This window comes from Canis lupus, chromosome 9 (genome assembly GCF_003254725.2).
Source record: "Canis lupus dingo isolate Sandy chromosome 9, ASM325472v2, whole genome shotgun sequence".
NCBI lineage: Eukaryota > Metazoa > Chordata > Mammalia > Carnivora > Canidae > Canis > Canis lupus.
In genome coordinates this window covers 46,744,698-46,758,132 of record NC_064251.1, presented here as the reverse complement: position 1 = coordinate 46,758,132, position 13,435 = coordinate 46,744,698, and the positions used below count along the sequence as shown (strand labels likewise).

Below are 13,435 nucleotides of genomic sequence, written 5' to 3'. Positions count from 1 at the left end.
AGAGGCAGAGACACAGGCAGAGGGAGAAGCAGGCTCCATGCACCGGGAGCCCGACGTGGGATTCGATCCCGGGTCTCCAGGATCGCGCCCTGGGCCAAAGGCAGGCGCCAAACCGCTGCGCCACCCAGGGATCCCCCAATCTCCTTTTAATTCCACATCTATTGCACACCCTACCACATAGTTTATATTCGAATCTGAGCTTCAGTTTTGCAACCAATATTTATTGAGTACGAGGTGCTGGGAATCCACTAGGAAGCAAAACAGGCCAGTTCTTTCCCGGTCCTGCCTCCTCAAGCTCGATTTAATCTCCGTCCCACTCTTCCACACCCTGCACTGGACAGGAGACTTCTCTAACAACTTCCTTGTTCCTATCCATGATGGGCTTAAGGCCAAAAAAAAAAAAAAAAAAAAAAAAAAAAAAACCGCGCTAAAAAGAAGAAAAAGATGGCAAAATGGGAAGGCGAGTTGAGGTGTGAAAACCGGGAGGCCCCTCTCCCCTACTATTTATAGCAGACCCTCACTCTTTACCCCGAGTGGAAAGGATGTGAAGAAGGCCCAGCACTGGGCTTGGCTGAGAAAACAGGGGCCAGGTAGGAGAGAAGTTGGGTTTCCTGAGGAAGGCCTGCCATTACAAAGACCACTACAGGTTTCTCCGCCCCCTGGTGCAGGGGTCGGCCCTCGGTTCACGGACCTGGATCCCTCACTCACTCGCTCGCTTCAGGAGCGGTCCAGGCGGGGCCCCCCACCCCGCCCTCTCTCGGGGCTGCTCTCCTCCCAGGCGTCGCAGTTCCCGCCTCAGCTCTCCAACACCCGCGGAGCCCGTGGAGGAGGGACGTCTAGCTGGTTCCAGCGTCTTCGGGCTCAGAGCTCCCGGACCCGCCCCCCGCGCCAGTTGCCAGGGAGCGGTTGCCATAGAGCTGAGCAGTTGTCCGCGTGCGCAGGCGGAAGTCCCGGATTGAGGCGCCGCCATTTTTGCTGCCCGGACACGGAGCGAGAGGCTGAGAGAGTCGGAGACGCTATCCGCTTCCATCCGTCGCGCAGACCCTGCCGGAGCCGCTGCCGCTATGGATGATCGGGAGGATCTGGTGTACCAGGCGAAGCTGGCCGAGCAGGCTGAGCGATACGACGGTAAGTTGGGGGGGCAACAGGGGGCTGGAATTGTCGGACCCTCTGCCGCCGCCCACAGAGGCCGGGAACAGGAGACAAAATGGCGGCATCGCCTCCGAGCCTGGCCGGGGATGTGGATTCGAGAAGTAGGAGATGGCCTGTGGGCTCCCGGAGCGGTGGCAGGCCCCAGGCCCAGGAATTTGATCCCTTTGGTCTCCTCCGCTGCAGACACTGGCGGGCCAGGAGGCCGAGGCGAAAGGGTGGAGGAGTTGGTTGTAAAATGGCGGCTGGGGGGAGGGCGAGTCCCGGGGCGGGGGAGGGGGAGGAGATGGCGGGTGTTATCTCCCGGCGAGCAGTCCCCAGGGGAGCTTCTGGGTCATCTTGGGATGTGGAGAACAATTGGGTGGGGTGATGGGGGAAAGAAACACTCGCCACATGGGGGAGAGTAGCACCAGGAGCTGCAACGCGGACGCCTATCAGGGAAATATGGCGGGTGGGGGCGGTGGCTTTTCCCCGGAGGCCCAGTGTGGGGCGGCGGCTGTGGAGGCTCACAAAGGAGAATCCTTGCGAGCGGAGGGCAGCTTTGGGTGCGTGGTGGAGGGCAGTCTTGGATGAGGGCTGAGGAAGGACCGTGAGAATCACTGCAGTTCATCTTTGAGCAGAGGCCAACTGAGATGCTGCGATCGGATTTCCTTTCTGTAGGCCGGCACATCTCGTGTTGAGGGTATTCCAGGCTTTATGTTCAACCTCGCCTTCTGGGGAGGTCTAGAAAAATCTCACGATCCCTTTCCTCAGACTTACCCTGGAGAGCTCAAAGTTCCTGTAAGCATTTTCTTGCACCGTTAGTTACGGGTTCTGGTGGATACAGCTTTGTACAGGAAACAAGGAGACCATGGCTTAGTCCCTCAATTGCCCAGGCCTCAGTTTACCAGTCTTTAAAAATGATGACTTTCGTGTTTACACTAGACGCGCCGCTGTGACAAATGGAAAGACCTGTTGGAAAATAAAGTTATTTCAAATAACGTTTAGTAACTGTGTTTTGGTTGACTCCCCGGGCTTGGAATGGGTGTTTATACTTCATTGGGAATCTTAACCTATCCCAAGCAATCGCCCGAGGCTTGGGTTTTTGGATTTTGAACATAAGGCTTCCCAGCAGATCCTATTTTATTTTTTCTATTTTAAATAAATGGCTTTGTGTACAGATTTGAACAGTTCTTTGTTCATTGGTTCTTTGCCCCTAAAGGTTCTTTAGTCCTTTTTTTCAGAACTTGATCGAAATGTCCATTGTGTCCGTTTAGTCAGTCTCAGGCTGCTGCTTTTTAAAATTGCCCCCCACTCCCTCCATTTTGGGTCTAGGTACTTGAATTACCCCCATATCCGTTAGATTGTAGTATTATAAAGACACAAATTCTTATATGTGGCTTCTGTGGTTTTAATGCTGTCTGGGGTGAGACAAGGTTGGAATCAAGTGCCATTGATCTTCAGATTTTTTTCGTAATTACTGTGAAGCCACTTTTTCAAAACATTATGTAGGGCCCTTGCTTTCCTTGAATGCCAGATTGGTCATGTGAGTAGCCTCAGGGGTAGTCCCAGTACATCCTCATACCTTAGGATTCAGGAATTTGAAAATCAGGAAAAAAGCCCAAGAACTCAAAATGAGGAAAAGCGTAGTGCACTAAATTTCGTTTTGTAAATCCTTAAATGTCTGCAGTATTGAAGGAGATTCTTGTTGGGAGGGGGAGGGAAAAAAGATGAGGAAGTACAGCTCAAGGTCAGATTTGTCCTTAATTCAGTGTTTAAAAGTGAAACAGTGTAGGTGTGCTGGTAGTGGAAGTTTTTTTTCTTCTTCCCCCTTGTGCACCAAATGGGTTCCTCTGGTAATGCATTGGTGTCCTTGGGAGAAAACTTGAAATTATATTTGAGTGCTTTTTGGTCTGTAAGGATTTAGGCTTTGGCTAAACTTTCTGGGATAACGAAAAGGACGTGGAGGAAGGTTTTTTGTGTCTTTCTTAAAATTTGTTTTAAAAACTTAATTTAGAAGCCCCTGGTTGTAGCTTTCAAATAAGTGCCAGTTTAGTGATCATATTTTGTAGTTGGGTGCTGCGGAATTTTAATGAAAGTCCTTTTTTGGTTATTCAGCATAGCACTGTATAGAGAGAGCCACATCATTAAGTTATTTAAATGTTGTGTCTCCTTCAGGATATAAAGGGGGAAGAATATAGGATCTACCAGGTAGGAGGGACTTATTGGAAAGGAAGAAAAGGAAGGCAGTCATCAGGAATCAGCCTCTACCTGTGTCCATTCCCTTATTGGGTGCAATAATTAACTTTTGTTTGTGGTGACAAAAATTCCCCATAGTTTTAGTCACCGAACAGTATGTGGTTGGGGAGTGGAAGAAAGGAAAAGTGAGTCTGAATGATTTGGGTTTGGATGCTTTGATGTAAGGACTGGCTTTTCTTGTTCCTGCAGTATCTTTTATTTTGCATACTCTGTTGAACCTAATACTTCTGTGTAGCATTATTTAATTATATTTTGGGGAATTGGAATCAATTTATATGGATTACTTAATCGTACTAGAGGAAGAGCTAAGTTGTGTTCAGGAAAAAGACACTTGTGGGTTGCAGATAGGAAATAGGAAGTTTGGAGCTAGGACTCTTCACATTGAACATCCTTTGAAGATTAAATGTAGCCTCTCATCACTTATGAAGTCTGTAGTCTAAGAAGTAGTTTTTATAACATTCGTAGCCATATGAAGCAAATCTATCACCTTTTAGTATTCCTGAACCAAATTTACATTCCCATAAAGAGAAGTAGTCACATTTTTCAGTGTAGAGGGGGCAGCATAAAGTACATTTGGGTTTGTGGGGTAGTTGCTGGTTTTGTCCTTTCCTTACCTTTTCCCTGTGATGATTGACTCTGGGGGTAAGGGTAAAGTTTTGATGGTCACTTTTGCTTCATTCTGTATGTGAGTGCCTCAATATTAGAAATGCATCTATTCTGAGTCACTTACTTGAGAGCTGTCCTTTTAAAACACCAGAGTCTCATCTCTAGCTTATTTTGGTAGTCGGTGAAGGGTGGGGACATATTTTGAAATAACTCTTTAATACACGTTAGGAAAAAATGGGTAAATAGTAATTTTTTTTAAAGGTTTTATTTATTCATGAGAGACACGGAGAGAGAGGCAGAGACATAGGCAGAGGGAGAAGCAGGCTCCACGCAGGGAGCCCGATGTGGGACTCGATCCCAGGACTCCAGGATCACGCCCTGAGCCAAAGGCAGATGCTCAACTGCTGAGCCACTCAGGCATCCCAATAGTAATTTTTTTTAAAGATGTATTTGTTTTAGAGAGTGGGGAAGAGGGGGTGCCCTTGTGGCTTAGTCAATTGTCTGCCTTTGGTTAGTTAGGGTCATGATCCTGGGGTTCTGGGATCGAGCCCCATGTTAGGCTTCCTGCTCAGAGGGGAACCTGTTTCTCCCTCTGCTCGCTCTCTCATGCTCTCTGTCTCAAATAAGTGAATAAAATATTAAAAAAAAAAAAAAAGAGGGTGTGGTAGAGGCAGGAGAGAGAATCCTAAGCAGACTCCTTGCCCATTTCGGAGCCCGGGGAGCCTGGAGTAGGGCTTGATTTCAGGACCCTGAGATCATAACCTGAGCTGAACCCAAGAGTCCTGCTTAACCAAGTGAGCCACCCAGGCACCCCAACAAATCAACTTTATTTCATTTATTTATCTATCTATTTATTTATTTATTTATTCATTCATGACAGATGCACAGAGAGGCAGAGACACAAGCAGAGGGAGAAGCAGGCCCCATGCAGGGAGCCCCATGTGGGACTCGATCCTGGGACTCCAGGATCACGCCCTGGGCTGAAGGCAGGCACTAAACAGCTGAGCCATCCCCGCAAATTAATTTTAAGTAGTGACTTTATTTTTTTAATTTATTTTTTTAATGTATTTTTTTATTTTTATTTTTTTATTTATGATAGAGAGAGAGAGGCAGAGACATAGGCAGAGGGAGAAGCAGGCTCCATGCACCTGCAGAGGGAGAAGCAGGCTCCATGCACCGGGAGCCCGACGTGGGATTCGATCCCGGGTCTCCAGGATCGCGCCCTGGGCCAAAGGCAGGCGCCAAACAGCTGTGACACCCAGGGATCCCTATTTTTTTAATTTTTTAAAGATTTTATTTATTCATGGGAGACACACAGTCAGAGACATAGGCATAGGGAGAAGCAGGCTCCTTGTGGGGAGCTTGATGCAGGATGCAGGACTCGATACTGGATCATGACCTGAGCCAAAGGCAGATGCTCAACCACTGAGCCACCCAGGTGTCTCTAAGTAATGAGGTGTTTTTTTTTTTTTTTTTAATTTTATTTATTTATTCATGAGAGACACACACAGAGAGAGAGACAGCGAGCGGGAGAGAAAGGCAGAGACATAGGCAGAAGGAGGAGCAGGCTTCATGCAGGAAGCCTGATGTGGGACTCGATCCGGATCCCCAGACTCGGGATCATACCCTGAGCCAAAGGCAGATGCTCAACCACTGAGCCACCCAGGCATCCCTCTAAGTAATGAGTTTAAAACAGGTTGCTATCCTTTGACTGTAGGCCAGTAATAATTTTTATTATTGCTACTTCAGTTAATGGAGTTAACTTTATCGGATATATTTTTTTCTGTATCAGATAATGCAATAGGTCACTTTTAGTCTTCATATTTAAAGCAGATGCTGTTGTGTGTAGAGGTCTTTTTAGTGCTTCAAAAAGAAAGTTTTTTTTTTTTTTTGTTAAGTAAATTACACTACACATGAGGCTTGAACTCACCACCGATTCCAAGATGAGGAGTCACATGCTCCACCAACTGAGCCAGCCAGGCACCTCTACTTCATACTTTTATCCAGTATTGTGCATAGTGGGCAAACTTTCACGTTATTTTGTTGGTTTTCCAAACTATGGAGTATAATGAAATCATTGTAATTTGAGATGATGGGAGTACATTCTTATTACTGTGGACATTCCTAGGCATTCTTTGTACCTTTTTTTATTAAAGATTTTATTTATTTGAGAGAGAGGGAGTGCTCATACACATAGGTGGGGGAGGGGAAGCGGACTCCCTACTCCCTGATGTCAGGCTCCATCTTAAGACCCCGCAGTCATGACCCCCCAGTGGAAGTCAGACGATGCTTAACAGACTGAGCACCCAGGCACCCCCTTTTCAGTTTCATATGAAAAGGTCTCAATTTGAATTCTACTTTGAGGTAGAACACATAATCTGAGCAAAATTTGGACTAAATACAAGAAAACACATTGAAAGTTTATACAAACAAGGGATCCCTGGGTGGCGCAGCGGTTTGGCGCCTGCCTTTGGCCCAGGGCACGATCCTGGAGACCCGGGATCGAATCCCACGTCGGGCTCCCGGTGCATGGAGCCTGCTTCTCGCTCTCCCTCTGCCTGTGTCTCTGCCTCTCTCTCTCTGTGTGTGTGACTGTCATAAATAAATTTAAAAAAAAAAAAAAAAGAAAGTTTATACAAACAAGCAGGCTTTTGATAATTAGCTAATAGCTTAGTCAAGGGAATATGAAATATTTAAAAATATTTCTTGACTTTTATCTGTTACACTAAGTGAATTTTCAGTCTAGTAACTTAATGTACCTAATTTTACAGATGAGTTGGCAATACTTTTAAGAAGTTGATCTGAAAGCATAATTTTATTTTATTTTTTTTTTAAGATTTTATTTATTTATTCATGAGAGAGACACACAGAGGCAGAGACACAGGCAGAGGGAGAAGCAGGCTCCATGCAGGGAGCTTGACGTGGGACTCGATCCCGGGTCTCCAGGATCATATCCCGGGCTGAAGGTGGCGCTAAACCACTGAGCCATCTGGGCTGCCCTGAAAGCATAATTTTATTTATTTATTTATTTATTATTTTTTTGAAAGCATAATTTTAAAAGAAGAAGTCTGTAAGGGTGAGTTTGCTTTTTTTTTTTAATTTTATATTTAAGCATATGTATCTTAAAGTAATGACAGGAGCAGCGTAATGGTTAAATTTTTAAACTGTTTAATCCCACACTTATATAGAACTTGACGTTTCACAAGCTTTTTTTTTTTTTACTTCATGCATCAGTGAACTAGATGATGTTATTTCTTTTTTAGGGTTCAGGAAAGTGAATTTGAGATTTACTGTTTTTTTTTTCCCTCTGTCATATGACTGGTTGGCTAGTAAATGGCAAAGCCAGAACTTGTCTGCTGACCTTTAGACCAGTACTCTTATTTCTCCTAAGCCACTGACAAAAATCCTATGTGTAACTAAGTAAGGTGGTACCTTGGGGGGAGTGTGTGCGCTTATTTCTTTAGCAGTTACTTCAAATAATATGTCTGTGCTTATGACCTGTATCCATCATAAACATTAGAATATCGTCATGTTTTTATGAAGAAACATTGTGGTTTCAAAAAAAAAAAATCCCATCTTGAGGCACCTGGCTAGCTCAGTGGGAAGAGCATGTGACTCTTGATCTTGGGATCATGAGTTTGAACCCCACATTGGGTGTAGAGATTACTACAAACAAAAAATCCCATCTGAAGACACAGTGAATGAAATTAGAATGAGGGATTTTAGGTAGTCGCAAAATGTGTGTTTGCTTGCATATGGTTTCCTTGGCTTGTCATGATGTCTGAGCTATGGCTAATGGCCTGCATTTCTGTAAATTGGTTATAACACATCCTTCCTTCACCCCCACTTTTGTCTTGATGGATGTAGCCTTTTAGTTAATGATGTAGTATAACACTTTTAGGAGGGAGAAAGGTTGGCAATAAATTTGCAAATGTTTCAAATACCAGCTTAGATAGCTGTCAAACAATCCATTAAGAGGTAATGAGGGACAGTAACAAAGAATTATGTCTACTGTTTCTGAAATGATCAGTTAACACTTTGATAACAGTTAAATACTGATGTACCTTAGATGGCAAATTGGTTTGTCAATGTAATTCTGTGGTTTGAGCTCATTAACTAAATATTCTTGTTAGGCTACATGATAATAACTGGGTCATAATAACTCATGATAATTAAAGGGTCATCATAATTTATCATTCAAATCAGGATGCCTTGAAACAAAGGGGTACCAATTCATAGTGCTGGGACAGTAAACATAAACTAGGATTGTTCTGAGCTGCCAACTTGCCTTATGGTTATCATACTTAGACCATTTGTTCTACTCCTTTAGATTCATATAAAAGTTTCTATGGTTTTCATTTTTGTTATTTTTTAGATTTTACTCATTCATGAGAAAAAGAGAGAGAGGCAGAGACCTAGGCAGAAGGAGAAGGAGGCTCCTCACAGGGAGCCCTTGTGGAACTGGATCCTGGGACCTTAGGATCATGCTCTGAGCCGAAGGCAGGTGCTCAACTGCTGAGCCATCCAGGCATCCCAAAAGTTCCTAAGCTTTGTCCATCCTCTCTACCACAGAGGTATCTTAGATTTAAGTCCCCTTCTTTCTGAAATGAAGTTAACATTTGACAGAATATAAGAGAAATCAAAAGCAAAGTGGAAGATTTCCTTCTCCCCTCTCCCCCAGTTGGGAACTGGAAAAGTCAAGGATATGAGTAGTTGCTGAAAATAGAGCATGCTGGCATACCAACTAGTCAACCTGACTGATAGTATGGTGTCAGAGCCAAGTATGTTGGTTTTATGTATGTCTACCTTGAGCTAGATCAGTGTTTAAAAATACTTAGGTATTAGTGGCAGTGTCTATCCTTAAGCTCAGAACTTTTCTCCCAAATACATTTTTATAGTCCATCCATACATGACTATTTGTTTAGAACACTGAATTTTGTTTGATTTAGAAAACATGGCTATGATCCTGGTTTATCTTGTTTGAAATTTAATCTTGAATTTATTGCCATTCTTCCAGTGATCTAGCACGATGGCTGGGCAGTCATAGGTAGGCTTGATTTGTGATCAGGTCAAGATTTTATCCAGCTAAAGCAGTATGAAATATATTTAACTTTTTTCTTTGTATATAAAATTTGAAGGAGACACTTTGTACTAAGGGTTATGACTATTTCATACTTTGACAGATGCAGTATAGTGCAAAGGCTTCGGAATCATCTGGATTCCTTGTCTAATAGAATGGCATTTATTTATTTATTTATTTATTTATTTATTTTTTTTTTTAACTTTTTAATTCTTTTTAATATTTTTTTTTTATAGAATGGCATTTAAAGATACCTATCTTGTCTGCTTATTTACAGGGTTATGAAATTACAGGCTATAGTAAAGGGCAGAGTATAATATTTGTCAGGTAGTATTATTTATTGTGAAAAATTCCTGTTTTCCAGTGTGAAAGATGAAGTAAATGTTTTTGCCACTGATATACTATGTCATACTAAATATGACCTACCTTTGGGACCAACCTATTACGATAAAAAAAAAATCAACTAAGGGGCCCCTGAGTGGCTCAGTGGTCGAGATCTGCCTTCAGCCCAGGGCATGATCCTAGAGTCCTGGGGTCCAGTCCCACGTCAGGCTCCCTGCATGGAGCCTGCTTCTCCTTCTGCCTATGTCTCTGCCTCTCTCTGTGTGTCTCTCATGAATAAATAAGTAAAAATTTTTTTTTTTAATTTTTATTTATTTATGATAGTTACACACAGAGAGAGAGAGGCAGAGACACAGGCAGAGGGAGAAGCAGGCTCCATGCACCAGGAGCCCGACGTGGGATTCGATCTTGAGTCTCCAGGATCGTGCCCTGGGCCAAAGGCAGGCGCCAAACCGCTGCGCCACCCAGGGATCCCAATAAGTAAAATATTTTTAAAAAATTAATTTTCAAAATCCTTAATTGTAACTTAAATCTGAAAATTTGCATATCCTGAAAGTGAAGGTGGCTAAATAATTCCAAAGCAGTATAATCTATAATTTGGCCATGTTGAGCTGGTGTGTAGTTCTTTTGTTTGTGTGTAGTTCTTTTGATAGTAATTTCAGGTTAATATCAGGAGAATATTCCTGTCTCCCTGGCAAATACAACTTGTATATGCATTTGGAATGAAAGGTTCCATAGAATAATAAAAAATAAAGTAATTTAGAGTTGAAATATTTTTGTTAAAGTAGTCTCAGATTACTGACTAGGAACATAATGATACTACATATAACGAATTTTGTGAAATGTGATTTTAAAAGCTTAGTGTAAGTTAGCCTTGAGCAGTGAATGGATTCTGATTAATAGAAAGCTACCAATTAGTATGACAATCCTTAGTGGTTAGTCATTTGAGGTTCTTGTAGGACCTTGGAATGATTATTGTGAACACCTTTTTGTGGTAGAAATGTGCTACTTAAGAATTTGTGTGATTGATTTTTGTGTGTGTGTGTGATTGATTTTTTAAAAGATTTTATTAACTAGAATGAGCAGGAGAAGGGCCAGAGGGACAAGCAGATCCCCCACCCCTTAGGCAAGGAGTCCAATGAAGGGCTTGATCCCAGGACCCAGAGATGACCTAAACTGAAGTCAGACACTCAACTGACTGAGCCACCCAGGGGCCCCTTAGTTGATTTTTTTTTATCGTAATAGGTTGGATTGTAAATTGAGTAATAAAACTTTTATAAAAGTATTACCATGAAAATTTCAAAACATTGTGGACTCTTTTTTTCATTGTGCACTCTACTAGAAAATATCACTTGATGGTTAAAATCCTGTTTATAGATTTTCCAAAAGGAATTCATTAATGAAGTCTTTTCTGTGCAGTATAGACTTCTTTCTCACAACTTTAAAACTGCTTAAATTTTGATGATTTCTAGTCTCTTCAGACTTAAGAAAAGTCAAATTAATAAATCTGAATAAGTAGTACAACTTTTCTCTTAAACTGTATCAGTATAAGGATTACTTTTTTTTTTTTTTTTTTTTTAATTTTTATTTATTTATGATAGTCACAGAGAGAGAGAGAGAGGCAGAGACACAGGCAGAGGGAGAAGCAGGCTCCATGCACTGGGAGCCCGATGTGGGATTCGATCCCGGGTCTCCAGGATCGCGCCCTAGGCCAAAGGCAGGCGCCAAACCGCTGCGCCACCCAGGGATCCCAATAAGTAAAATATTTTTAAAAAATTAATTTTCAAAATCCTTAATTGTAACTTAAATCTGAAAATTTGCATATCCTGAAAGTGAAGGTGGCTAAATAATTCCAAAGCAGTATAATCTATAATTTGGCCATGTTGAGCTGGTGTGTAGTTCTTTTGTTTGTGTGTAGTTCTTTTGATAGTAATTTCAGGTTAATATCAGGAGAATATTCCTGTCTCCCTGGCAAATACAACTTGTATATGCATTTGGAATGAAAGGTTCCATAGAATAATAAAAAATAAAGTAATTTAGAGTTGAAATATTTTTGTTAAAGTAGTCTCAGATTACTGACTAGGAACATAATGATACTACATATAACGAATTTTGTGAAATGTGATTTTAAAAGCTTAGTGTAAGTTAGCCTTGAGCAGTGAATGGATTCTGATTAATAGAAAGCTACCAATTAGTATGACAATCCTTAGTGGTTAGTCATTTGAGGTTCTTGTAGGACCTTGGAATGATTATTGTGAACACCTTTTTGTGGTAGAAATGTGCTACTTAAGAATTTGTGTGATTGATTTTTGTGTGTGTGTGTGATTGATTTTTTAAAAGATTTTATTAACTAGAATGAGCAGGAGAAGGGCCAGAGGGACAAGCAGATCCCCCACCCCTTAGGCAAGGAGTCCAATGAAGGGCTTGATCCCAGGACCCAGAGATGACCTAAACTGAAGTCAGACACTCAACTGACTGAGCCACCCAGGGGCCCCTTAGTTGATTTTTTTTTATCGTAATAGGTTGGATTGTAAATTGAGTAATAAAACTTTTATAAAAGTATTACCATGAAAATTTCAAAACATTGTGGACTCTTTTTTTCATTGTGCACTCTACTAGAAAATATCACTTGATGGTTAAAATCCTGTTTATAGATTTTCCAAAAGGAATTCATTAATGAAGTCTTTTCTGTGCAGTATAGACTTCTTTCTCACAACTTTAAAACTGCTTAAATTTTGATGATTTCTAGTCTCTTCAGACTTAAGAAAAGTCAAATTAATAAATCTGAATAAGTAGTACAACTTTTCTCTTAAACTGTATCAGTATAAGGATTACTTCTTTTTTTTTTTTTTTTTTTTAATTTTTATTTATTTATGATAGTCACAGAGAGAGAGAGAGAGGCAGAGACACAGGCAGAGGGAGAAGCAGGCTCCATGCACTGGGAGCCCGATGTGGGATTCGATCCCGGGTCTCCAGGATCGCGCCCTAGGCCGAAGGCAGGCGCCAAACCGCTGCGCCACCTAGGGATCCCAGGATTACTTCTTAATTCAGGGAGCCTGCCAGGGAGCCTGATGCAGGACTGGGATCTCATCCTGAGCCAAAGGCAGATGCTCAACCACCTAGCACGCAGGTGTCCCTCTTTGTACTCTTTTTTTTTTTTTTTTGTATACTCTTTTTTATTCTACCATAGCTAAACATATTTGGCTTCTTGAGGGAATATCCTCTTAAATTCTAAGGAAAAATCTTCTGTTTTGATAGAGTAAGGGGGAATTCCCCACCTCCTCCAATTTTGAGACTGATGGGAGAGGCACTTTATTTTTTTTTTAAAAAACTTTTTATTGGAGTTCAATTTGCCAACATTTAGCATAACACCCAGTGCTCCCGCCATTGCCCCCCTCAGTGCCCATCACCCAGTCACCCCAACCCCCCGCCCACCTCCCTTTCCACTTAACCCCTTGTTCGTTTCCCAGAGTTAGGTGTCTGAGAGGTACTTTATTGTAGTCAAAATGGTAGACTCTAGGTAGAAGGTTGTCTTGTTTTCTACCTAACAGCTTAATTGGTAAGGTTTTAATTCTTTAGAAGAATGCTTGAACTTTTTTTCGTTTCTAGGCAAGATAGTTAATTTACAGTGAGAAGTACTTCTGTTTACCAGAAAGAAAAATTGTATTTGCTTGAATGTCAAAGATTGTTTTGAAAAGCCTCAGTATTCAGAGCATTAAAAGTAAGTCCTAGGGATGCCTGGGTGGCTCAGTGGTTGAGTGTCTGCCTTTTCCTCAGGGCTGTGATCCTGAAGTACCGGGATCGAGTCCCACTTTGGGTTCCTTGCATGGAGTTTGCTTTTCCTTCCTCTATGTCTCTGCCTCTCTCTGTGTCAACCATGAATAAATAAAAATCTTTAAAAGAAAGGAAATTTGACAAATCGGTATATTAAAAAAACAAGTTCCAAAGGCATTTGACGAATGCAAATTGAGATCTAACTATGTACCAGGCACTACCAAGACATTTGGGAGAGTCCCTTTA

At 41.9% G+C, this 13,435-nt stretch overlaps 1 protein-coding gene and 1 long non-coding RNA gene across 6 annotated transcripts in view; one reads left to right on the top strand and one right to left on the bottom strand.

Annotated features, from left to right (window-relative positions):
• Nucleotides 1-200: 200 nt before the first annotated feature.
• Nucleotides 201-848, bottom strand: LOC125755762 (uncharacterized). Its single transcript, XR_007413054.1, has 2 exons — nucleotides 709-848; nucleotides 201-382 (listed from the first exon to the last, which is right to left on the bottom strand). It is a non-coding gene; the product is annotated as an uncharacterized LOC125755762 (long non-coding RNA).
• The window catches only part of YWHAE (tyrosine 3-monooxygenase/tryptophan 5-monooxygenase activation protein epsilon), a 57,495-nt gene continuing 44,838 nt past the window's right edge, over nucleotides 779-13,435 (top strand). For 2 of the 5 annotated variants that reach the window (XM_025476187.3, XM_035721424.2), the window contains exon 1: nucleotides 779-1,128. In XM_025476187.3, coding sequence (XP_025331972.1) covers nucleotides 1,065-1,128 — 64 coding nt within the window. In that variant the 5' untranslated portion in view covers nucleotides 779-1,064. The remainder of the gene's footprint in view (nucleotides 1,129-13,435) is intronic. The other 3 variants (XM_025476186.3, XM_049114265.1, XM_049114267.1) reach the window with 2 other exon arrangements.